The sequence below is a fragment of the Cladophialophora yegresii genome, assembly GCF_000585515.1.
Source record: "Cladophialophora yegresii CBS 114405 chromosome Unknown aczIN-supercont1.4, whole genome shotgun sequence".
NCBI classification, from domain to species: Eukaryota; Fungi; Ascomycota; class Eurotiomycetes; order Chaetothyriales; family Herpotrichiellaceae; genus Cladophialophora; species Cladophialophora yegresii.
In genome coordinates, this window is record NW_006913048.1 from 3,567,407 (window position 1) to 3,591,985 (window position 24,579).

The 24,579-nt window shown below is 54.1% G+C and overlaps 9 protein-coding genes across 9 annotated transcripts; 7 read left to right on the forward strand and 2 right to left on the reverse strand.

Moving 5' to 3' along the window:
- Positions 1-2,962: 2,962 nt before the first annotated feature.
- Positions 2,963-3,649, reverse strand: A1O7_06646 (uncharacterized protein; the record flags this gene model as incomplete). The annotated part of the gene is made up of 1 exon (XM_007760647.1): positions 2,963-3,649. The coding sequence occupies one exon, from the start codon at positions 3,647-3,649 to the stop codon at positions 2,963-2,965; it is 687 nt and encodes a 228-aa protein (XP_007758837.1).
- A 2,159-nt stretch (positions 3,650-5,808) lies between these two features.
- Positions 5,809-6,109, forward strand: A1O7_06647 (uncharacterized protein; the record flags this gene model as incomplete). Its single annotated transcript, XM_007760648.1, has 2 exons — positions 5,809-5,914; positions 5,979-6,109. The coding sequence occupies 2 exons, from the start codon at positions 5,809-5,811 to the stop codon at positions 6,107-6,109; spliced, it is 237 nt and encodes a 78-aa protein (XP_007758838.1).
- An 813-nt stretch (positions 6,110-6,922) lies between these two features.
- A1O7_06648 (protein HIR1) lies at positions 6,923-10,339 on the forward strand (the record flags this gene model as incomplete). Its single annotated transcript, XM_007760649.1, has 5 exons — positions 6,923-6,959; positions 7,066-7,140; positions 7,196-7,411; positions 7,468-10,191; positions 10,242-10,339. The coding sequence occupies 5 exons, from the start codon at positions 6,923-6,925 to the stop codon at positions 10,337-10,339; spliced, it is 3,150 nt and encodes a 1,049-aa protein (XP_007758839.1).
- A 233-nt stretch (positions 10,340-10,572) lies between these two features.
- On the forward strand, positions 10,573-12,263 carry A1O7_06649 (uncharacterized protein; the record flags this gene model as incomplete). Its single annotated transcript, XM_007760650.1, has 2 exons — positions 10,573-11,175; positions 11,229-12,263. The coding sequence occupies 2 exons, from the start codon at positions 10,573-10,575 to the stop codon at positions 12,261-12,263; spliced, it is 1,638 nt and encodes a 545-aa protein (XP_007758840.1).
- A 1,107-nt stretch (positions 12,264-13,370) lies between these two features.
- On the forward strand, positions 13,371-14,525 carry A1O7_06650 (uncharacterized protein; the record flags this gene model as incomplete). Its single annotated transcript, XM_007760651.1, has 3 exons — positions 13,371-13,748; positions 13,927-13,967; positions 14,129-14,525. 3 exons carry the CDS (start codon positions 13,371-13,373, stop codon positions 14,523-14,525), a joined length of 816 nt encoding a protein of 271 aa, XP_007758841.1.
- A 395-nt stretch (positions 14,526-14,920) lies between these two features.
- A1O7_06651 (uncharacterized protein) lies at positions 14,921-16,345 on the reverse strand (the record flags this gene model as incomplete). The annotated part of the gene is made up of 1 exon (XM_007760652.1): positions 14,921-16,345. The coding sequence occupies one exon, from the start codon at positions 16,343-16,345 to the stop codon at positions 14,921-14,923; it is 1,425 nt and encodes a 474-aa protein (XP_007758842.1).
- A 995-nt stretch (positions 16,346-17,340) lies between these two features.
- Positions 17,341-18,941, forward strand: A1O7_06652 (uncharacterized protein; the record flags this gene model as incomplete). The annotated part of the gene is made up of 3 exons (XM_007760653.1): positions 17,341-17,796; positions 17,877-18,020; positions 18,069-18,941. The coding sequence occupies 3 exons, from the start codon at positions 17,341-17,343 to the stop codon at positions 18,939-18,941; spliced, it is 1,473 nt and encodes a 490-aa protein (XP_007758843.1).
- Positions 18,942-19,381: 440 nt separating this feature from the next.
- A1O7_06653 (uncharacterized protein) lies at positions 19,382-20,198 on the forward strand (the record flags this gene model as incomplete). Its single annotated transcript, XM_007760654.1, has 2 exons — positions 19,382-19,859; positions 19,921-20,198. 2 exons carry the CDS (start codon positions 19,382-19,384, stop codon positions 20,196-20,198), a joined length of 756 nt encoding a protein of 251 aa, XP_007758844.1.
- A 1,001-nt stretch (positions 20,199-21,199) lies between these two features.
- Positions 21,200-21,694, forward strand: A1O7_06654 (uncharacterized protein; the record flags this gene model as incomplete). Its single annotated transcript, XM_007760655.1, has 1 exon — positions 21,200-21,694. A coding segment is annotated over one exon (495 nt), but the record flags the coding sequence as incomplete, so codon positions are not given.
- Between the last annotated feature and the right edge of the window lie 2,885 nt (positions 21,695-24,579).

The following is a 24,579-nucleotide window of genomic DNA, read 5'->3' on the forward strand; positions in this document are numbered from 1 at the left end:
CCTCAGCAAAAGAAGATATTTGTCCACCTGGCAAGACGAGATCCTGATATCGCGTCGCCCTTCTTATTCGCTCGAACTTTTGGCGGGGGATTGACCATGCTGAGAAAGTTCAAAGTGCCGTGCTGCAGGTCAAAGAGAGTTCACGACGAACCATTTTGTTCGACGTCGATCATTGATCTTCATGATGAGTCAATGTTGACACTGTTGTTGATACACAGCTTGGGTCGTTCGTCCTTCTTGTCAAGGGATCTTCACAAGGGTGAGCACTAGGCAGGATCCTTTGTTCTCCAAATCTGTTCTTCGCCCGCGAATCAGAGACGTCTGAGGTTTGCCGCGGGCTCGAATGCGAGTCCGAGATCTGTCTAGCTAGACGTTCGTTGTAGCAATGATCTGTCCGAGCGCGATGCCAATTTGTTGGATGTTGATGGATCTGGTCGGGTATTGTGTATCCTACGAGGAGAGAGAGATGAACTAAGGGTTCAAGTAAAGTAAGAGTAAGAGAGAGAGTAACCACCAGCCCCTCCCGCGTGACTGTCAACCAAGGGAGGTACAAATACCGTGGGAGGTGTAGGTGCATCTCGGTTTAGTTGCCTCGAGGGGTCATCGGCCTCGAGCTCGACCTGGAAGCCTCGCTTACCGAAGGATTGGAGGCACCTTTTACTTGCCACCCTTCGTGCCAACCCACCGTGCCCTTGCCTGTCCAAAGTTGAAAAGACATGCATGCGCAGTCTAACGACGACAATGCCGACTGTTCACTGTATCACGTACTTCTTCGAACAGTCTCCGCGGCTGAAACAAGCCTTGCTCGGTCTAAAATGATCGCCGTCTTTAAGTTCCTGCTTCTATAGCGAGGCCAGAGCCAAGGGGCCGAAGGATTCCAAGCGCTCGTCCTAAGCTCCCAAGTGTAACGGTGCATGTGTACAAGGGCGTCGAGAGCTTGCCAACAACGATTATCTTCAGATGATACCACTTCCAGCATTTCTCCCAAAGGGCGCAATTCGTGTATCTCAAGAGCTGCTCCGCTCTGCTCAACCTCGCCACTGAGAGTGGATGCCTATACAGCAGTGCTGCGCTCACACTGGTTTATTTACTCAAGTTCACTCCTGGACTATCATCTGCTGATGAGGGACAGGTCTAGAGTGGCTTATGGACCCATTGCCTTATATGGCAAGACCGAGCTCTTACTGCTCAGCATGGTACGAATCTGCAGGATGACGAAAGCCATGATCCCCATTGTAATGCATTCATATAACCACAGGTGCAAGATGTACTACCTGGCCAGGTAAAGTTGACGGACAGCATACCATGACTCCAGACAGAGGCTGCTTCCACCCAAGTGAGGTGAGTCTGCCGTGTCATGGGTAGAATTTGTGAAGCTTACCAGAGAGACAGCTACGGCGACTCCAAATCCGGGACGCTCAAAGACGCAGCCGTCAGCGAAAGCAAGATGATCGTGACAGGCTGGAGGCAAGAATTCGGGACTTGGAGGCGCAGATTCACCAACAGAATGGCGAGAAACATAAGCTCCTTGAAATCCTCACACAAGTCCTCTCACGTCCTACGTCTGGCAACATCTCTGCCAGGATTCAAAAAGACTGCCAGCACCACCCCGACGTAATCCGGGCTACCAACCGTCCCGGTAGAGTGGAAACGAGGGTCGCACATGTACAACTTGAAAAACAGCCAGAAAGAGCGCTTGCGTCAACGCCCTCGATCCCGGAGCAGCGGCATCTAGATACACATATTCTCACTCCCTGGCACTTGGATGATTCGTTACTAGCACCGCCAACGTTTCAACACTCTCTCACGTCGACAGACCCGGAATTAGTAGGGCCCGAGCCCTATGCACAATCGCCACAGACTGGTGCATCGAGTGTAGCAACAAACATGACTTTTGCCCCATCGAGCAACCCATCAGGCAGTAGTGCTCTACGTTTTCCAGACCCGGATTTTAGCCTGCCACTCGCGATGGACTCACAGTGTGGGACGGAGAGTCATCATGATGTGGAAGCTATCCTTGCCGATCTTGGGTTGAGCAATGTCAAAGAAGACTCGACGAGCGCCCGCGACATACGCGCGCTGCTGGATGGCCTGACTGACTCTCTTGAGATACTTGGCAATAATAACATGATATAAAATGTGCGCGTGTCCCATGCCAGAGCTGCAAGATGCCCCAATACATGCATGTTGTGCCTTGATCCTGGCCCCGTAGGCAATGCAGTCTCGGTGTTTAACATGCTCGTCGCCTCTAAGTACTTAAATACTTGTAGTGGCAATTACCCTTCGATCATGTTATCTTCACGATAAGAATCCAAGATGTACGACAAGAGTTCTAGGCATTCTAGGTCCAAACCTCCAGACTTGCCCAACGGATGGTCGGACTACCGAGTATCAGCGCTCCTCACTTTCCGATGAAAACAGGGTAAGGGATGAGAGTTTCCCCCGGCTATAGGTTGCAACGAAAAGGAGACGAAAAGGAGACTCGATAGCTCAATAAAAGATCCAATCTCATCAAGAGGTGTCTACGCGAGTCAAGAAAATTGCAATCTGCATAAAGACAGGTTGGCATGAATTGCCCAATAATCGAGACTAAAAGAGTGACATTCTGTGAAAAACCCCCCCTCCAACTCTGATCGACAGCTTATCCCCTACATACATACATTTGGATCGCGCTGCCACAGTGCCACTAATGGTGGAGTCTTGGCCTCGGGGTTCCTGAAGACACATCCGCCATAACCACCGCTATCCTCCTCGCTTGAATCACCGATCCAGCTACGTTTGTAGCCTGTTCACAGACCGCGGGTGCATCGTTGAGCCGTTTTCGCACGATTTGCATGCATGCCTGGTGAAAGCGTCAGCTGCAACTTTTCGTCGCTGATCAACTGTATAGGGTTCATACATACACACATGACACACAAACGGCGCTGCTTCATTTCCCGTCGCGTACCAGTCATCCTTTGACTTAGGCGTACATGCTGCAAGCCTCGTAATCTTTCGGACACCCTGGGACCGGCTCGGGGACAGGCTCTGGTTCAGGCTCCGGGATAGGCTCAGGCATCGGCTCAGGGCTACGGCTGTAAATGTCGCATGCCTTGTAGTCGTCGTCGCACTGTCTCGCGACCAGCGCGGGCTCGCTTCGGCGCCGTTCATATGCAATCGTCTGGCCCGGGTAGTCGGGTTCGTCGTCGTTGGGCGCTGGGGCCGGAGCGGGGGCGCGGCTGTAGATGTGACATGCCTCGTAGTCCTTGTCGCATTGTCGCGCGACCAGCTCGGTGCCACGACGCTCGTAGATGATACCCATGCCGGGATAATCTGGTTCATCGTCATTGGGGCTCCGGCTGTAGATGTGGCACGCCTCGTAGTCCTTGTCGCATTGTCTCGCAATCAGCTCGTTGCTGTTGCCTCGACGCTCGTAGATGATTCCCATGCCGGGATAATCTGGTTCATCTTCATTGGGGGCCGGGCTCCGGCTGTAGATGTGGCACGCCTCGTAGTCCTTGTCGCACTGTCGGGCGACGAGGGAGGTGCCTCGACGTTCGAAGACCACCCCTAGGATGGGAGAGTCGGCATCGTTGGCCTTGGGCCCTGGGAAAGGAGCCGCTGCGGCAAGCCCGAGAAGTGGGGCGAGGAGAAGCATCGAGGCCTTCATAATGACAGACGTGGGCGGCAACGGCCAGGCGTTAGGAAAGGATCGATTGACTGGGTTGTGGCTGCTGCTGGGGATTGAAGAAGGCCTGGAGGAGCAGAACCTTATAGACTGTTGTCGGGCGGCAGTGCTTTATACGCTTCATGCAGCGACACGGTCGGTTCGACACGTGGACTTGGAGTGGTCGTTGTCAACATTGGCGGCTTGATGATGCCGCGGGAGGTCATCAGGATCTACGGTGGTAATTGTTGAATCATCTTTAGGACCTGTACTCGTGCCCATGTCGTCATACTGGGAGAGTAGTGGTCAGCTGCGACAGTCCAGAGGAGGACACGCATGTGTATTCCAGATAGCCCAAGAGGTTCTTCGCGGTGAGCGCCACTACTGCCATCTCGCATTGGCAAGACCACAGCCTATAGCTGCTAAGCACAGCAGCACCCTCGGACCGGTCATGTGAAGCCCGGAAAGATGGATGTTACCGTCCCGTAGCGACGGGGCTCTTACATATTGGAGATGTGTGAAGCCACTGAGCGAAGTGCTGAGGTAGGTTAATGATACAACGAGGCTTGTGATTCCACTGCACTACTGGACATTGAGCCCACAGGCTAATATAACCCTGAGGTTCTAGGTAGTCGGCCGTAGGATTACATAATACCACAGGATGTTGAGGCGAGGCCGAGCTGTCGATGGTCCAGCTGTTCAAGCCGTTACAGGTTCTTCACAATTTCATCTCTGTGCCTTCATGTCCACTTTTTTTTCATCGCCTCCAGCATCCAATCTTCAGTCTTCTAATCGTATATGATGGCATTCTCGTAGTCTCGCTGTTGTAGTGGACCCGATTCTTGCCGAGCCGCGAGTTCATATGTGCTGGCAACAGCAAAATCCGCCGAAGATCGTTCTGTACTGTCCTGGTCGCCCAAATCGCTGGCACTTGAGCTTGCTCGTCAGTCCAAGATACGTCTGGTGCCACCACCAGCACTTACTGTGGACGATGGGAAAGCAATTCGGCGCCGGTAAGAGGCAATGCAAAGGCTCGTACCATGACCATAGCAGACACGATTGCTAGGAGGAGAAGTTTCATGATTGTCTGCATCGGGGCCGCTATCACCATCACACATCAATATCCTGTGCTTGTGAGAATTCCGTCCCATTATGATCGCTTACAAGCAGCAGCCAAATTGAGTACAGTTGGTCGATCGGGCTTGGCTGTTGAGTCAACATGCAGTCAATGTTGACCGGCTTCTGATACTGCGTCTAGCGCCAGATACGTTGGGCACCAGGATCACAGCTGCTCACGTCGCGATATGAAGGCCACAACCTGTGCCGGCCGCCTGCTTCCACCCAGAACACACAGCCTAGGCCATATAAGCTCATCTTCGAGGCGGAATATGGGCCCAACCATTTTGATCTAACTTGCAACAATACACGCAATACTACAAGAAAGGATCTCTATGAAGCTGTTGAAATGCTTCACTCCGATGTCAGAAATCACAGAGAAGCTCACTGTTTGGCCACAGAACCGGAGTGACCTCTCTGACCACGAACAGCAGGCCCATCTGTTAGAGGAAGAGGTCACAATCACGCGCAAGCAGCAGTCCATGGGAAGACAAATTGAGAGGATATGCCTTTACACCTGTGCCACATTGAACTTGTTCCTGATTCTTTTGTTGTTAAGAACGAAAACCGACGTCCGCATGTCATCCGACCAAGGGACGTACGAGAGTGGATTTTCGACAGATCTCGGTACGTATCGAAAACATCCAGCTCCTGGCGGTTGTGCTCATATACTGTGTACGATAGTCGCGGCACGCGGGGCGATCGAACTTCGGCAAGTTACTTTCACGGGCGGCGTGCACTTCGATGATGTCGACGGTCACAACTACATCGAAGATGTCCCAGGTCCCAAGTACGTGGGAATGCCAAGCCCTGAAATCGATCAGGCCTGGAATGACTTGCTACGGCGTAAGCAAAATCACAGGATCACCATGTCGTGCCAATCACCTAACTGTCGCTCAGCTCAAATTGTCAATCTGCGGTCGCAAGAGGGACCTGATGTCAGAGATCGGACCAGTACCTATCATGACACTGGCCTCTACGAAACTGGTCTGGATGCGTATCATCAGTTACATTGCCTGGTGAGCACTGTCTGGCATATCTGGACCATGTCGCCAACACTGATGCAACCACAGAACCGAATACGAATGAGTCTCGATGAGGACTACTACGGCATGAGAGATCGCACGGCACATGGTGTTCGAGTCCACCTCGGTGCGTTTGGACACGGAGCACTCACTTGACAAAGACAAATTGCTGACTGCCATCACCGTTGCAGATCACTGCCTGGATTATCTTCGCCAAAGTATTCAATGCAGTGCCGACATGACCCCAGTCATCATGTATTTCCAGCCCTGGATCAATATGACACTGGTAAGTCAAGCGGGTCGTTTCTCCCTCTGTCGCTGACTCGCCCAAAGCCATGGTTTGAGCAGACACACACGTGCCGGAACTGGGATAAGTTGCACAGTTGGGCGAACGCGGCTTGGGATGCTCATCCGAGAACTTTCTGGACTCACCCAGAACTCGTTCATCGCTGATAGTATCAATGTATTTGACAGAAGGATCTTCATCGGTGGACTCACCCACTACTCGCCGGCGTCGTCGTCGTCGTCGTCGATTGGGGTAGCGCCCGCCAGAGTCATGCGTGTCTTGTCGGCCTCAAGATGTTGCTGGCGGATGGAGGCGATGGTCGCAAGTGACTCGAGAGGAGATGCTGTAGGAAGTGCATCCTCGGAAAACGCAGTGCCACAGCGGAGACGGCGTGTGAAGACTGGACTCTGATCACTGTTGGCGATGAGCTGTCCCTCCGACTGTACCTGTGCTTGCTCTCGAGGAATTTTTCTCATCCGCGCATTTTGATCGTGTCGATGCTTTAAGACCTCTTTATTGAGACAAGCTGCACTGTGGTAGTCGAGATCCGCAAATTCGAGAGTTGTAGATATTTTAACGATCTCACTGGGGGTGAACTAATTGTCCCCGTGAAGGCAGCCATTGCAGGTGCGCAATTGGAGAAGTCATTTGTTGCCAAATTGCGACCGTGAATGCTGGTTGACATGCCACCACCAGCACGTCTACTCAACCACAGATTCGTTCTCTTCAACGCGCAGCTTTGCCCTGACCATTCACTAACACCTGATCACACTTGCCGTCGATCTTTTCAGTATTCATTGATCTTCTCCACCCAGAATGTGCTTCCCGCGGCCGCAGAGATAAAGCGCCATGCACATCATTAAGCCCATCTGGCTCACCCACGGAGGTGCGACCTCTTCCCCGACATAGAGAACTTGGACGCGTTGCAACCGCGTATATCATGTCGCATGCGCGTGATTGACCTGGCGGAGGCTGACATTGGGCGCAAACAGGAGAAAAGAAGGATTTCGAGGTCTACAGTTGCCATGTCTCCCCAGACGGCCAGCGTCTCGTCACCGCGGCCGGTGGTATGTGGACGCCTGCTCTCGAAAGGAGATCTGAATGCATACTGACCTTTGCAAGATGGCTACGTGCGAATATGGTCAACCGAGACCATTTACAATGCGGTCAACTCGAAATACGACAAGCCCAAGCAGCTGGCGTCGATGAGTTATCATTCTGGGACCATTCACACAGTGCGCTTCTCACCGGGAGGAAAGTTCTTGGCTTCAGGCGCAGACGACAAGATCGTGTGCATATATACCCTTGATCCGGGCCCGCCCTCTCATGCCGCGTTCGGTTCGTTGTCAGGTCCATAAGTGAGGAAGAAGGATGATGGCTGAGAATAGACACAGGTTCAAACGAGGCACCCCCAGTCGAGAACTGGCGCATCTTTCGGAGGCTGATCGGACATGACAACGATGTGCAAGATCTGGGGTGGTCACACGATGGGACAATTCTCGTGTCGGTCGGCTTGGACTCGAAAGTGGTGGTCTGGTCGGGCTTTACATTCGAGAAGCTGAAGACACTGCCCAACCACTCCAGCCATGTCAAGGGCATCACATTTGACCCGGCAAATAAATACTTCGCCACAGCCAGCGACGACAGGACCATCAAGATCTTCCGGTTCACATCTCCGACGCAGAATTACACCACACATGACGCAGTGAACAATTTTGTGCTCGAAACCACCATTACACAACCTTTTGTTCAGTCTCCTCTAACAACATACTTCAGGCGGTGCTCTTGGGCCCCCGATGGGCAACATATCGCAGCGGCGAATGCCGTCAACGGGCCGGTCAGTGCGATCGCTATAATCGAACGCGGGACCTGGGGTGGTGACACGACGCTCATTGGACATGAAGGACCGGTGGAAGTCTGCGCCTTCTCTCCGAGATTGTATGGATCGGACCCAAATCCGAGGCCTTTGCCGGAAGGTCATGTAGCGCCTCACACGACCGTCATCGCGTGTGGCGGCGCAGACAAGTGCCTCAGTATCTGGACAACGAGCAATCCTCGGCCGCTCGTAGTGCAGCAGGATGTCGCGGCAAAACCCATATCGGATATTGCTTGGAGTCCGGATGGTCAAACGCTGTTCGCGACTGCTCTGGATGGGACGATCCTCACCATCATGTTCGAGGTGGGAGAGCTGGGTTACACTCGACCTATTGAAGAAAACGATCGGTCACTCACCAAGTTCGGTACCTCGAGGAAAGGCCTGGGTTTCCCGGAGACGACCGATGCGCTATTGCTCGAAGAGATGAGCAAAGCTGGTGAGCTGAAAGGCGTCGAGGGCCGGATGGGAGCTCTGATGGGCGACCTACACTCTTCGCAACCGGCAGCAGCAGAAAAGACCAACGGAGCGCCCAATGGTAGCAGCGCCGAGGAACCTCATACAAATGGCGCAACTGAGACAGGCCTCACTGGCCGAGCCTCGGCAAAGGCACAAGACGACCAAAACCAGGCGAAACTCGAAAAACTGAAGAATCGAGTTGAGATCACCAAGGATGGAAAGAAGAGGATACGGCCACTATTGGTGTCAGGCGCTGGTGGAACAGAATCCTCGTTGCCACAGACCAAACTTGTCAGTGCCAGCGCCAGCGTGCAGCAAGCCAAAGATGCGCCCCAAACAGTGCTCGACCTCTCCAAGCCGTTTGACGGCCTGCCAAAGGGCGGCTTGCCTACGTTGCTACTTGGCAACAAACGCAAGTATGCTGAGATTGAGGGAGAAGAGCCCGGCGCAGCGGAGAAGCGAGTCACGGCTGCAAGTCAACGAGCAGCCGCACCTATCGTCGTCAATGGCGCCGACGGGCTGCTTCCTGCGCAGCCACTACCGATGGTCAATATCCAGCAAACCACCCCAGAGTTCATCCGACCAGCTGTCGTCAACCCAGCATCGAGCGTTGCCCAACTAAGACTTGCCGTTCCCAAGGTCCGAGCGCAAATTATACAAGGTATCGATTGCAGTGGCAAACCTGCTGATGTGGCGGGAGACTCAACATCCAAGTCCCGTGCTGAATTCGTTCTCGAAATAAAGAACCCCTCTCCTCAGTCACTGACTCCCAGAGCGCAAGATCGGGAGCCATGTCGGATCACACTGACGCGCAAAGATCAGCCTCTCTGGCTGGACTTTCTACCTCGACCCGTCCTCTTGGCTACAGGGACTCGGACCTTCTGGGCAGTAGGGGACGAGACAGGGTCAATCTACATATGGACTCCGCACGGTCGAAGGCTCAACAGCGCCATAGTCACGGAAGCACAGCCCGTCATCCTGGCATCGTATGAGTCGTGGCTGATGTGTATAACGGCCGTGGGGATGTGCTATGTGTGGAACATCCAGAGCATGTCATCACCACATCCCCCAGTTTCGCTGGCACCTGTACTTGACGCTGCGATCCATTCACTCGCCGCCCACCCGACAGGTGCTCCGGCAATTACACAAGCTCGACTGAACTCGGAAGGTCGGATCATCGTGAGCATGTCGAACGGTGATGGCTACGCATACTCACCGCAGATGTACTGCTGGCAGCGACTTTCAGAAGTGTGGTGGGCGGTGGGCAGCCAGTATTGGAACACGACAGATTCATCAGTGGGCAATGTCCAGTCCGCCAAGGCACAATCTGGTTCGGACAAGTCGGTCGATGTCTCGTCTGGTATTGTGCCGTGGCTGGAAAGAAGCACGACCTCAGAAACACTGTTACGGGGCCGCGCTTACTTCTTGCAGCGGCTGGTCAAGGTTCTCTTGTCACGCGAAGGGTTCGAGACGTTCGAGTCCGGTGTTTCCATAGCGCATCTCGAGAACCGTATGGCTGCGGCTTTGATGCTGGGCGCAAAGGACGAATTCCGGATATACCTGCTCATGTACGCAAAACGTCTAGGAGCAGAAGGATTGAGGCTCAAAGTCGAAGAACTCCTCCGCACGCTCATTGGCGGCATCCTTGACCAGTCTGTTCAGCATGATGGCGAAAGCAGTGCAGCCACGGCGAACGCCATCGAGGGGCGCAACTGGCGGGAAGATGCGAAGACCATCTGCGGGTGGTCTCGAGAAGAGCTCCTGAAGGACGTTGTCTTGCTTCTCGGTGAGTTGTCTCTCAGCCTTGTGAGTTTGACACTGCTAACCGTTGCTCAGGGAAACATCGAGATTTACAGCGGATCACCGTGCCATACGCCAAAATGTTGCGCGTCCTCGACGACGTCACCGGAGGACAGGATGAGATGGTTTTGTAAAGTTGACACAATATCTGGCGCGACCGAGGGACGCCGTCTTCGGCTTGCAGAGCATGGCAGTGGCTCGGCAAGCAGCGCGTACCTGAGCGGATTTCGATTTCGAGGTGAGGTACAACTCATTTTTGGTGCCCTTGAACCCACTTCACTTTGAACGTCAAACCTTTGCTCCTCGAAGTCTTCCTTCAACCGTGTTTGAATCATTGTCGATCATAATGCCACCTTCTTTCTGCACGATGCCGCCTGGCCAGCACGCGCAGTCAATCAGCTTGCCCTCCTCGGCGACCGCTTCGTCCTCCACCGCCAGTCCAGCCGTTGACGGCACGCCACCTAGCCTAGTTCGAGCGGCTACACCTAAATCCTTCACTGCTCCAAGTCCTGACCCTTCTCTGGTGACCGTGCACCACACGACTCACAAACCGACACAAGACGGCCTGCCTCGCGGATCTGTCTACTCTCGGTTGCGCCGCCGCTGCAGCCAGGGCATCTTCCGCTGGCTCTTCGTCCTCGTTGCTTTGTCGTTGTCACTTCAGCTCATTCTTCATCTTTACGCCAATCATGATCCCAATACTGCCCTCAAGTTGCAATGGCACTCAGAGCTCCGTCGCCTTCACTTGATGAGGCAGAAGACCCACGACCCGATCAAATGGCTCAGAGAGAACTCTTTTCCGAATAACGTCAAGGCCAAGCGTCCAAAGGCAGCGCTAATAAGCCTGGTGAGAAATGAAGAGCTGGATGGGATCTTGCAAAGCATGCGGCAGCTGGAGTTCCATTGGAACCAGCAGTACAACTATCCCTGGGTATTTTTCAACGAGAAGCCCTTCTCAGAGGAGTTCAAGGTACGGCCCCCCTGCGCAACACGGCGGGTTAAGCTGACACTCATCTTGGGCAGGCAGCAACGTCAAACGCGACCTCTGCTCGCACCGAATACCACCTCGTCCCGCGTCCTCACTGGACCACCCCACCGCACATCAATCAAACCCTCTACTACAACTCGCTCGACTACCTCTCCCTCACTGGCGTCGGTAAAGGTCACCTCCTCTCCTACCACGCCATGATCCGCTGGCAGTCCGGCCTGTTCTACCTCCACCCGGCTCTCGACAAGTATGACTACTACTGGCGTGTGGAACCGGACGTGCACTTCTTCTGCGACGTCCCCTACGATCCATTCCGGTTCATGCACGCGAACGAGATGGTCTATGGCTTTAACATGGCGATCCTGGATGACGCGCGATCGTTTGCGTCGCTGTGGTCAACCACGCAAGATTTCATCGTCCAACACCCTCACCTGCTCCATCCCGACGCGAATCTCGACTGGCTGGTCGATCCCGCGACAGGGTGGAACTACAACAACTGCCAGTTCTTCAGCAACTTCGAGATCGGCTCTCTGAACTTCTTTCGGAACAACGAAGGCAGCAGACGCTACTTTGACTGGTTGGATCAGAAGGGAGGGTTCTACTATTCCAGGTGGGGAGACGCCCCCGTGCATACCCTCATGGTGAGCATGTTTACTGCCCCTGAGAAGGTGTGGTGGTTCCGGGACGTGGGCTATCAGCATGATATCGCGAGACATTGTCCTCCTGTGGGGGATCCCTTCCAAGGTATAGGTATACGAGTGGGCAACGATGGCGGTGGTGGTGGCGGGGGGGTAGCTTCGCACAAGCGGAGTGCCGTCCACGGGCATACGACCAGTAACGACGAGCAGCTAGGCTGGCTTGATGGCCGGTGCGCCTGTGAACCTACCTCTCTGGACGAGAATTTCTACAAGCTTGTACCCATGGAGAGCCCGCAGTTGAAGCCGTCTGGTACGTGTATTCGCTTGTGGCTTGGCGGGAAGTGGTTGAAGAAGAAAGACGGATGGAGCCAGGAGGCCGAGAGAGTTCTGGGGGGAGACGGGTATGGCGGATACGTGATGGATGGGATTTAAGCGAGGTATAGTGTGGACAAGGTTCAGCTGGTTGGGGCAGTGACAGGTCACATTATCGGGGGTTCGTCTCGTTGCGGGTGTTGTGTGAGGGTTAGAGGACGTTGTCGGTCGCTACCTTCGAACGCTTGCGCTGCAAAGGCTGCCGTAATGCCTTTCATTGAGAATCGATTTGCGGCGGTAGTCCCGGTTGGCCTCGAACGAGAACAGGAGAGCTTTGCTGTGAAATGTGACGGCGCCAGAATTCCAGAGTTACAAGAAGTTCCCGGTTCATTAGTCAAAATCTGCGCGACAATAAACGCAACTCAAGAAAGTCGTGATCGCCGTTGCCCTTGAACCAAAGCCAGTTCGCGGCGGCCATCTACCATATCTGCACCTGCTGGTAGTACCTCGTACCGGAGCTCGCGATCAAAGTGCAAGTATTTACTCGGTTTCAGCCGCCCACGTGGTTTGTGCATTTGACTCCCGCTGATATGTGGGTCAAGGTCAGGTACAAGCTTGCCGTCCATCTGTTGTTACTCAAATGCTCTACTGCATTGAGCTGACTCGACCGACCCGATGGCATCACTCGACGCAGGGCGATCGCAGGGATGTCCAAATCGACGTTCAGTGTCCAGCCCTTCGTCGATGCGCGGCCAGAACGACACACCTACGTCATTGCACCGCCGTCCGGGAAATCATCTCCGAGAACCAACGGCGTCCACCAGCATGAACTCAAAACTTGGGATGTCATGCAATTCATGGCCTTTTCCCGACACAGCTAATTGAGCTGCTCTTCGTTTTCCGCGTCCTCTCGCACCTGCAAAACGCATCTTGGGACAGGCACGCAACCGATCAAATACTCGAGCCGGAAGATCGAAAGCGAAAGGCAAGCAACTTCCGGTGGCGACCTTTCCATCAAACCTTCCCCAAAGTCGGCATTGAGATAAGCACAACTTTCCCGCGTGCTGCGAATTGATCTCTAGCTGGCATCTGATTATATCGAGGGGACATTCTGGAAGGAATGCCATCCATCCTCAGCTGAGGACATCTTCCAGCGAGAGCAGTGGGATAGGCATATCGCAACACGCGCGTACGCCCACTCCGACATTTTACCATCTTCGAGTCACAATGGCCGACCCGGAGCGGCAACCTCTAATTCGAAGCACACCAAACACTCCACTGACCCCGTTCCTCCCGTCAGACCGGCGGTTCATTACAGCCCTCCAGCGTTCCGAGGACTTCATTGCCTGCCACGTGCAGAAGATTCATGGCGCGGACTCCTGGGTCTGGGGCCTGCGGCACAACCTCCAGCGCTTCCTGTCTTCAAAATGGGGCCACTACTTTGTGATTATCTTGGTCGCGGCCGACATATCCTGCATCTTCGCCGACTTTCTCGTCAGCTTGCACATGTGCGAGCACGGCGGGGACAAGGGCTTTGATTTGCATGCGTGGAAACAGGTGAATGACGTGCTGGGATACATGAGTCTGGTCTTTTCCTGTTTGTTTGTAAGTCTTCCTGATGATCCATTCACCTCGGTGTTCTTCTCGCATAGTGCGGTCCAGCCAACCTCCTTGTCTTTTGAACGAGCCTGGCGATGTCGCAGCGGACTTGAGATATCTGAGATGTCTGTCCGAATATTTCTCCCGATAAGAAGAACGCTAACTTGACCGTCATGAACCACAGATGGCCGAACTGCTAGGCAGTGTCTTCGCTTTTGGATTCTAGTAAGTAAAGTTAGCTGATCTGATCTTGTTCCTTTCCATTCCTGTTTGCACCATGACAGCGTAACGCGACATAAACCCCCCTAATTCCCATCTCCCTATAAATTCATATACATATACATGTACGCGTTTGTGTATACATACATCTGACGCGCCTCACAAAGCTACTTCGCCACCCCGTTCCACGCCTTTGACGCCCTCGTCATCATCGCCGCCTTCGTCATCGACCTCGTCCTGCGCGCCGGCCCGCTCGAAGAAGCCGGCTCTTTGGTGGTGGTGCTCCGCCTGTGGCGCGTCTTCAAGATCATCGAGGAATTCTCCTCCGGCGCCGAAGACCAGCTCGTCGAACTGCAGGAGCGCGTCGAGGCGTTGGAGAAGCAAAAGGACGACGCGCTCAAGGAGAATGAGCTGTTGCAGAGGCAGCTCAGGCTGGGACCGAGGTCCCGTGGAGGAAACGGCAATGGGAATGCGCTGGAGGGTGCCGATGTGTACGCGGACGGGCATGCCACGCATGGGACCAGGGGGAACAGGGATATGGATGTGGACGGAGAGGCGAGATGAGACCCTTGTGTACGTTGACTTACTAAGAAAGACCATGGGGGTTAGGGGTCCGAGTATGTGTATGTGTAATAATGGTTCAATGGGGTCTTTTCGGTCAGGTCGGCAGGCGTGTATCCTTTGATGGCCGATGATGTATACTGTCCCGAGTATGGACTTGGATTAGGCCCATCTTCACTACAAGGTTTGATTATGTATAGAAATGCTCATTCTCTTCTACAGGTAGATGCTATTGACGGAACCGACACACGTGCGGAGAGCTCGATACGCCGGGAGGGACACACACAAACATGATGGATCTTCTGACAGAGGAGATGGTATCATTCTGAGGCATAAGTATCTGTAATTGTAGCTTGCACATTCCATTCTCGAGGTCTCGCTCAACCACCGCGGCAGGGTCAGGACCTAGCCCGATCACACTGCTCAATGAACCTGTAAATACCTTGTAGTCCTTCATATCCACCGCCGTCCGCAGCCGCGGGCTCGGTATACCCCTCTCGTACTGGCTGGAAGAAGTACGTGACAGGGTGGTCCGTCTCCAGCAACTCACTCTCGTGCAGGGACGAGTATCCTGACGGCGAGGACGAAATCCAGGGATTCTTGTCCAAAGCTGGATCAGCCAGTTCTAACACGTCAAAGGACTGGCTCGTTGCCGAGAGATGTGAAAACCCCGCGGATGCATGCCGAGGCGGCGTCAGCATCTCATGCCACTCGACCCGGTCCTTCTTGACCCGCTTGGTTGCCCTCTCGTACATTTCGAGATCCGCCTCGCTGACAGTCTTGCTTGGGGCGAACGGGAAGAGCAAAGCCATCTCGGTGCCATTGCGGGTGTCAAAGTCCTCGTCTTGACCGACTATACCACGCTTGACGTTCAGTTCGCGGCAGAGACCTTCCACCGTATCTGCGTCGCATCCGGGGAAGCAGACGCGAAGAGTCGCGCTGTCATGCAACGAGATGGGAAGGTCGCCGAGCGTGGATAGATGTTTGAGGTCATTCATGATGGCGGCAAGGTCTTTCAATGCTCGCGCAAAGTCAACGGCCAGGTTGGACATGAGGGTGCTGTTGTTCAAGGTATCTTGTTGAATCTCGGAGTCGCACGAAGAGGCAGGCGGGGAGCGAGGGACGCTGGCCAGGGGACCAATGGCCGTGATCGTGGGAGAGACTTTGAAGTCGATGAATGAACCAGGCCCAGCCCTGGCGGCCATATCCATTGTGTGTCTGGCCTCCTCTTGCAGGCTGGACACCGCTCGGAATCTCTTCTCTCCAGTGCGAGGGTCTGAACCATCAAAACGGGCCTTCTGACCAGATAGCCAGAAGGCTCGTACGGCTTGTGACACGTTGTTGACCACCTGTGCGGGGGCAGCAGGCGTATGTGAGAAATATCTGGCCCCGCCAACTCGACCACCTCCTAGGCCGTATCCACCGGCATGACGTGCCAAGGTCCCACCAGTGAGACTGGGACGTAGAGTGGATGCAAAGGGGGCACGGCCGCTCGACTGATTGACGCGCGAGCCGGTTTGTGAAGAGGGATAAGACGCCCGAGTCTGGCGGGATTTGGGGCCAACTTGGGACGAGTAGTGTCTGATGGTATCGGCGGCATGGACCTTCGTGCTGTAAAGGCGACCCTGAGATTGGCGGATTTGATCAAGTCGGTTCTTGGGTTGACGCTGAGAGACGCGGACGTAGGCTGGCTGGGCGTCGGCCTCGAGAGGTTTGGCTGCCTGCGGAATCTTGTCGCGGATGAATTTGCCCGTCTTCTCGGCGGCATATCGCGCCAACCTCATGGCCTTCTGGGCCAAGAGGTGGCCTCCTGACGACGCCATGATGTTTACCCACCAGGCGGAGGAGAGAGCTGTGGACTCGCAGTGGTGGAAGTGAGAGGGACGAGATGTTGGGGACGAGGTTGATATGAGTTTAGCAAGTAGGCATTTGCCACCAGGGTCCGGATTGCAATTGGTCAAACACTTTCCCCGCAAACACTGATTTCTCCGGTGCCGTCCGAGTCACGTGGAGATATTGACTCGACGGGTAAAGCGGGTGGACTAATTAACGGCGTGTTTCTCACCAGATTTGTCGATCAGTGCCGCCGCTTTTGGTGCGTGTTGTTTCCATGTTTCGAGAATGCTGAGGGGACGCCTTACATTCTGCCCAAACTGTCGGACACTCTACACTCAGAATAGTGAATGGCCTGATATTCACGGACGGCAACGGGGCGCGAGGCCATGTGCGCGTGATGTAAAAGCAGCGCCGTGCCAAGCCATGAACTCGAGTCACGTGTAATGTCCATTCCCGCTGTCGTCACCAACCGAAGCTCATCACCGGTCGCCGTCTCTGAACCACTGATTGGCCTCAATGTGACAGCCTCTCAATTCCCGCGACCTGCCCAGACCATGCTTGACCACGAACATATACGGTCTGTGTTGCTGCAGGTGACTGGTCACAACGGCTTCACTCTATTACCACCCTGTCGAAGGATGACTCCAACTCAAGCAACGACCTCCAGACGTCTCCTAGATCCCCATAGTGCACTCGATAACCATGTCTCCTTGGTTTGCGCGCATTGTGTAGCATAGGCCAAGCGCTAGGCGCCTACAGTGAAAGCTAGGTTCCTCAACCATGGTGGGCGTGCCTCGGTCAAAAGGATGCGTTGCTTGTCGGGCTCGACACAAAGGTGTATGTTTGCTCGAGAATGGATTCAATTCGTAGGCTGGATGCGCTGCATAAGCTAACTCGAAGGTAGTGCGATGCCCAAAAGCCGTCATGTGGTCAGTGCATCCGGAGAGGCGTTCGATGTCCGGGTTATGCCAAAGATCTGAAAATGGTGATCGTCCAGCCCGGGAAGAAGCAGCACACCATGGTTGTAAGGGCGAGCTCGCCAGGCTCCTCAGTGTCCACGATAAGCCGAGACACATCGACAGAACCGAGATTTGTAGGACTTCTCCCGTCGCTACTCGGCACGGCGTTCCGCTCTCAAACATACGAGTGCTTCATCACCGACTACGCACCGCATTCCACAGAGACATGGGCGGGGCTGCCAACAAATCTTTCTATCATTCCCGCAACTTCATGGCTGCAAGCTGCCATTGCCGTTGCCCCAACAGATCCTGTCCTCAATAACGCTCTTACGGCGATGGCGCTTGCTCAAGTCGGGCGGATGACAAGGCGGCCGGACCTGCTTCTGGTCGGCAGGAAACTATACACCGAAGCGCTGAGTGGTCTCAATCGGCGGCTAAAGGGTGGAGACGAATGCTTTACGGACACAACAATTGCTGCCGTTACAACTCTCAGCATATACGAGGCTCGTGGTGACTTTGCTATCAAGGGCACACTGTGGATGACTAACGCAAGCTCCAGATGCAAGAAGGCTCCAGCGAGGGACGCTCGAAGAGCTGGCAATCGCACGTCAAGGGGGCCTCAGCACTTATCCAACTGCGCGGAAGGGCCAACTTCTCCACACCACTGAGCAACAGAGTCTTCCTCGGAGCGCAGATAGCCGAGGTAAACCCCGGATACCCAGTGCTGCCGCTGTCTCGCTGATGATTCTAGTTCATTGCATCAGTCGGAAGTCGGAAACCCTCAGCCAATGCGTCGCTGTGGTCGCAAGCCTGTCAGAGCACGACGACTGATCCCAGCTTCATCTCGCCCTTGCGCCTCTTCGAGATTTTGCATACTCTACCAGCGATCATGAGGGATGCTGAGAACATATCGCCTGTTTATATCGCTGAAGAGCGAACCGCGGACAGCGTTAGCGACGCCTTGGTGTCTGTCATGCAAAATTGCCATGATTTCGAGACGAGACTGACGGAGTGGTACAACGACCTCGAAGCACGATACCAGAACGATCACAGAGGGATCAGACCTCAGCCTAACGCACCCTTATTTATCGACGAGACTGAGACCACAGTCGAGTCGAAGCTCTACTGGTTCGAGCCATCGACTCTTTACTCGAGGCTGCCGCGCAACAGTGCAGCCCGGATATTCCCCTTCTTTATTTGCTTTCCGAACCCAGACATCGCGTTTCAGATCATGCTGCATTGGACGGGCCTTCTGCTCATGCACATCACACTGCATTTGACGCGTTCTCGGTTCGGCCAGGCCAGACCCGGGATATCTTTGCCTGTTATCGGACAGTTCAAATTCACGAATGACGCCCGCTCTCTAGCCCTGCTCATTGCCCAGTCTCTCGAATATTTCGTGCACCCAGACATGGGTCTCCTCGGGACGAACCTCATCGGGTTCCCGTTATCTTCGGCGCAGAGGTACTTCCAGCACGCAGGCACCAAGGAACAATTATGGTTCGACGTAATCTTCCAGCGCATAGGAGAGATGAAGTCGGGGCTCAGGGGATTCTTAGACGACATGGCCCAGCGACGTACGGTCAAGCTGGTGAGCCCGTGGCATCGCACGTCGCTTAAGTAGGCTGCAAATCTATAAACACGATGCGTTGCATTCACCAGTCTACTAAGCGGTAAAGCCCTACCAGAGCGGGCCAATCAGCTGCATCGGAAGAGCTGCACATATTCGGCGTTTGCATTGGGAGGCTGGGAAAGGTCACGGCGCCCCAGGTACCCCTTTTGATGTCTCGTCTTTCCTACCCGACCACGCAGGTTATCGTAGAATAGGATAGTGATGGATAGCTTGCAGTACGGAGTACTGTATCTCTCAATTCAAACCACGCGGCATCGGCTGCGAGCATGTGTGGGGATGCAACGTAACATCCAAACGACGATGGCAATGACTCAACGAACCTGGGGCTCTTTGACTCATGCTTCGTCTACAAATTGGGCTGCACTTGCTGCAGCACCGGTCCATCTGTTTCCTTTTGTCCCAGTGGAGCTCCTGTTAATTATACAGCAATGATGGCGACGGACACACTCGCTTCTGATTTCTGTGTGCCCATACCTCACCCGACACTGAAGATTGCACTGACACCGCCTCGCGAGTCTGATCGCGACGCCTCGGTCGCCGGCATCAACGACCCGGCAGTTTACATGAACTTGAACAGCCCACCATATCCATATACCGACAAAGACTGGGCCGAGTGGTATGCCATCAACGGCGGCGCCTCGGACGCCAACCTGGCAGAGTTGAAAGCAATCCATCAGGAACAGCCACCATCTGTTGTGGCCTCACGTGACTGGTCGACGAGGGGGTGGCTCGGACAGAGACCGTGGACCTCGACGATCCGCGACGTCGTCGACGGGAGGTTCATCGGCAACATTTCCATGGGGAGGGAGACGTTCATGTACATTCTCGACCCCGAGGAGAGACAAAGAAGGAAAGATGAAAACGACAAGTTACAGCCTGGCGACCCAAGAATACTCTGGATGATCGGGTGTGAGTTGTCTGAACTGCCCATGGAGACGGAGCCGGGGGCGCAGACGCTGACACCGAACAGTTTGGCTGGTACCAGAATATCACCGTCGCGGGATCATGCCGGCTGCTCTCAGAACCCTGCTGACTGATATTGCCGTCCCGTACATGAATGCGCATACGGTGCATGGGGGATATTTCGAGAACAACCTTGCCAGCGGAAAGGTGTTTGAGAAGACCGGATTCGTCTTTGAGACTTTTGTACCGGATGTTTTCACCATCAACCCGGCAAAGCTCAACGGCGTGGAAGGTAAGAAAGTTGGGACGGGGATCATGAAATGGGAGCGCCATTCGGCGGGCTGAGGAATAATTGCAGGGCACAGACTGTGCGTACTGAGTATGAAGGACGTAGCTCAGCGCCTGGAGGAGAGAAGTCGCCCGTGGAAGGAACCTGCTACGTACTGTGTCCCATCTCTTCGATCAAGAACAGACGTGTCGACGATCAGCCTTGCTGTGGTGGTACAGATGTCATGCAACGAGGACGGGCTGCCGGAGACCACGAGGTACTCCGCTACTTGCGCACCTGCGAACGAAGGTTTCACTTTCATAGCTGAATCAAATACGATACAGCTGCAAACATGCTCGTCACAGATGCAGCCGACTCAAGAAGCAGGGGAGAGGTTTTTGTCAGGCAGAAGTGGAGTGACCACACACGTACTCCGTACTCCGTATTTCTGGGAGTCTTGGCTGGTTCCTGGCGGCGGCTTCCGAGCCCCTGGGTGCTTAGCAAGAAGACCTAACGAAGCCTAAATCGCACCCACTTGTGCCCGGAAGTTTCTGCCCGGGCTAATTAGCCTCCTCCCGGTTTTCGTGGCTTGATGGCTCAGCTGTTGTTCTGTAACAATTCCCGCCCGGAGCTCGGTCATCACCAGACGCGGCGAGAAACCTCCTCTAGCCTGTTCTGTGTCAGCTGCCGTGTCGGCCAGGCGGTCGTGGGAGGGGGAGCGGAGCGGGATTCAGCATCTGCCAGGATGGCGCCGCATGCCCATGGCAAGATGAATTTCTTTAAAAGCTGCAAAGTGCGATGGACTCACCGTGGCCTCGTTATTCTACCGATCCAAACAAACTACAAGAGCTGAAGTCACAAAGACACAAATCATCTCAACCACCGCACATACACACATACACCATAAATGGTCCAATACGATCCATTTGTCGGCATGTTTCCTGCCGCTGCCCTTCCCTTGCGGCATGCCGCTCAAACCAGCAACAACACCGAGCACTCTCCAGGACACAGTATGTTTTCAGTCACCCCCTTCCACTGCAGCTCAATGCCCTTGCTAACACTCAAGGAAGACGAGTTCGTCCACCACAGACTGAGGAGACTGTCATCAAGCTGTGCTCATCACCCTCGGTGCTGTTCCAAATGCCACTTGCGACTACCATCCCAAGAACATCATCCAGCCTTGCTGCGCCATGACAGCACTTCCAGCGACGAGGAATGGGACGGTTTCTGCCCGGACATCACCATGCCCAAGGATGGGCAAGCCCGTCGCTCGGTTCAAAGACGGCATTCCAGCCTCTGCCCCACAAATGTCGCCAACCACGAACGCAAGGGTAGTGGCGGCTCACCCGTGCAGATGCTGGTGAGAGAACACGACGGTGCCCTCGCCCATCACCACGACAAGTGTAATTGCGAGACCGTCATTCCAAGGGAAAATCTGGACGAGAGATACGGACTAGTCGAGGAGGTCTCAGAGATTGGGCAGAGAAGGCACAGCTTGGATCAAGAGGCTGCTGGACGGCTGGCGGACATTATGCACCAGGAATTGATGTCGGATATGGAAGCACGGCAGTGCCTGCTCTGACGGAGATGGAGAGGCTTTGGTTGCTCATACACTGTACTCTTTAAAAGTCTCGCCGGCGCCATGAGTTCCCAACAGGGACTGGGGCGGTTGGGGATTGGCGGCAAATTGAGGTGAGGGGATCACTAATCCTGGGAGACGGCATTGTGCATTTCTACAGTATGCGAGTTACGAAGGATGATGCATGACACGTTTTGCACCTGTTCTGCTACAAATCAATGCATGCTTTGCCTTCAGTTCTCCCTGTGCAAGCTCAGAAGGAACAGAAGGAGGGAGGAGTAAGTGGGTGTCTTGTCCGGACTCCCACGGCGTATGTACTACCTAGTATGTAGTTAACGCTCTACAAGACATCCTTACTTGTACCGGTGCCAGCGCTCGCAATGCATAAGGGGTAATTAGATTCTGTCTGCCACAATGTCTACACGTTGTGAACCACGAGAAAGTCCGCTTCCGGCCATAAGAGCCTTGGGAAGCCCAGAGTGACGAGGCTACAGAACAAGGGGCGCACGCTTGGTGGGTAATTACAGTGGCCCGTAGACCCGGATGGCGCCTTTACCGTGCAGCGCGTGGGCGCCCAGGTGCCACGCTGGGTGCTAAATAAAAAGCCGCAACAGCTAACGTCAGCCGCACAAGGCGCGTCACGACATACTATGTACCGTACTCCGTACATATCACACCACCTCTCAACCACCTCCGTATCAGCACGGACAGGCACTGACTGGTGACTCTAGCACCCGCTCCGGTTATTCTAGCGATGGCTCATCCGTCCCTGCCCAGCGAGCGCAAGTTTACGAACCAGAGATCCCATCAGCGGCATTAGCTACAGGTCTCAATGACTACCAGTACGAGTCAGTTCATGGGTTGATCCAAGCTCGCCTACCTAGGTAGTGTCAGGCGAAAAATATGTCTCCCATCCCCCCAGGCCTTATAAGTAGCTCGCAGCTTTGCTCATCTTCGGCTCACCTTCTGCTTCCTGAGCGATCACTGAGCACTCCCTGACCTTTTTGGTCTTTCCTCTTCCTCTTCAGTTCAAGACACTAAATTTCGTCAACTTTAGACGATGGGACCCGTTTGAGATGCCGGGGGGGGGGAAGCGGGGGGATTGGCCTAACCCGGCCTCCCATCTAATGTCTGTTGACGTGGGAGTAGGCATGTTAGGAACAGCCTATGGCGATAGGCAGAGAGTAATAGTATAGGTAGAGATAGTATTAGGTATCCCTAGATCCAAGGTTAATATAGGACTCGGAGCATAAGAGAAGGGAAGGTCTCTTATACGGGATACACACGGGTCATGTGCGTTTCCTTAGTGTGCTTAGTAAGCCTTGGTTATTATTCTTGACATGAACCCAGGCTCGTAGTGGATGCTCACGAAATTACCCATACTACCCTTCGGCCCATGACATTTTTCTTTTTTTTATAATTCTGTTCAGAGGCCTCTTCTTAATCTACCTCGGAATGCTATGGTAGACTATATATCGTTGCCCAACAAGAGTTTCAATACCATGTTACCGTGCAATTTCAGGCCAACGTGAAAGGTCCTAGTCGTTACAACCCTTAGAATATCACTCTATCACACTTCCGACGCATTGATCAAGCGAGCGTGTAGGAATCATTGCGATTCAGGCAGGCGTGTGTCACAAAGGATCAAGACTGCGTGCACGCTTCGGCAGATGAATCAGCACTACGGCAGCCACATCACGCGCGATCGCTTCTAAGCGATTTCATAGGAACCTCTCGCACGATCATTTGCGCAGCTGGCTGTCTTTCACGAGCGCGTGCGTTGGTATTGCTCAGTGGCTCGAGAAAGGTGCTAAGCAAAGGAGGAGGCAGCTCTCCGGATAGTAGCAAGCCGGCAATTTAAAGCCGAAAGGTGCCCAATTCGACATCTAAGGGTAGCCCAGGAACCTTTGTAACAGGGTGGAGACCTACGCTTCGTGCATTACAAACGAGCCAGTGACCTCGAGGTATCTTTGGATGAGCGCAGAATTGAGGCACCTATTGGAGGCCTAGATGCCATCTGTTCCGGGCTCTTGTTTTTCTGGGTGTGCTGGTTCGGATGCAAACCCTCCAGTCCCGCTCGATACAGTTTCGATGCCGCAGCCCAGGAGTCTCGTTCGATGGACGGATTGCGCGACGCGCAAGATTTGCTCCACTATTCGTCAGATGATTGCCGTTGCCGCCGTGCCGTATTTCCCATGCACAAGCTTATCCGGAGATGGCACGGTCCGTATTAGTGAAAACTGAATGCCCCATCAGTTCGTGCCCTTGCCTTAGACCAATGGTAGAACGCTGATATGAGACAAATCTGTTACGGGACGAGAGCCGGGTGTACAGGTTCAACAGATGTTGGAAAGGGTGCATACCCAGGGTGAGAGGCACACATCATCAGCTTGTGTGCTCAGCGCCTCAACGACGACTGTGATTCCTACCCCGCTCTCGTGGCTTGCCCCATCCTTCTTCTATCCAACGACTTCCTTGCGCCCCCCAATGCAGCGCCTCCAGCAGCAGACTCACATGTATCTATAGACTGGCACGCCGTGCCGCAGCATGTCCTGCAACCCACCATACCATTTCCTTTGCGTAGTGATGTCCTTCCACTGACTGCGCATCTCTTCTTCATTGATCTAGACAATGTATTTAAGAAACTCAGACACTTGAGAGCTTTGCATGCCGTCATCAAATAGCAAGGACAAGCAGCGCATGAAGGTTAGTCCAAGCCATAGCAATTGTCTTTGGGTGAGTAATCTCCTTCTGACCTGTGCGGCCAGCGACAGGGCTTAGCCTCTGATCAGCGACCTCGCACCAGAGCGTTTGCCAAACTTCATGGGCTGAGTGTCGAAGATTTCACACTTGAGGACCTCGACGACGTCTTGCGCAAA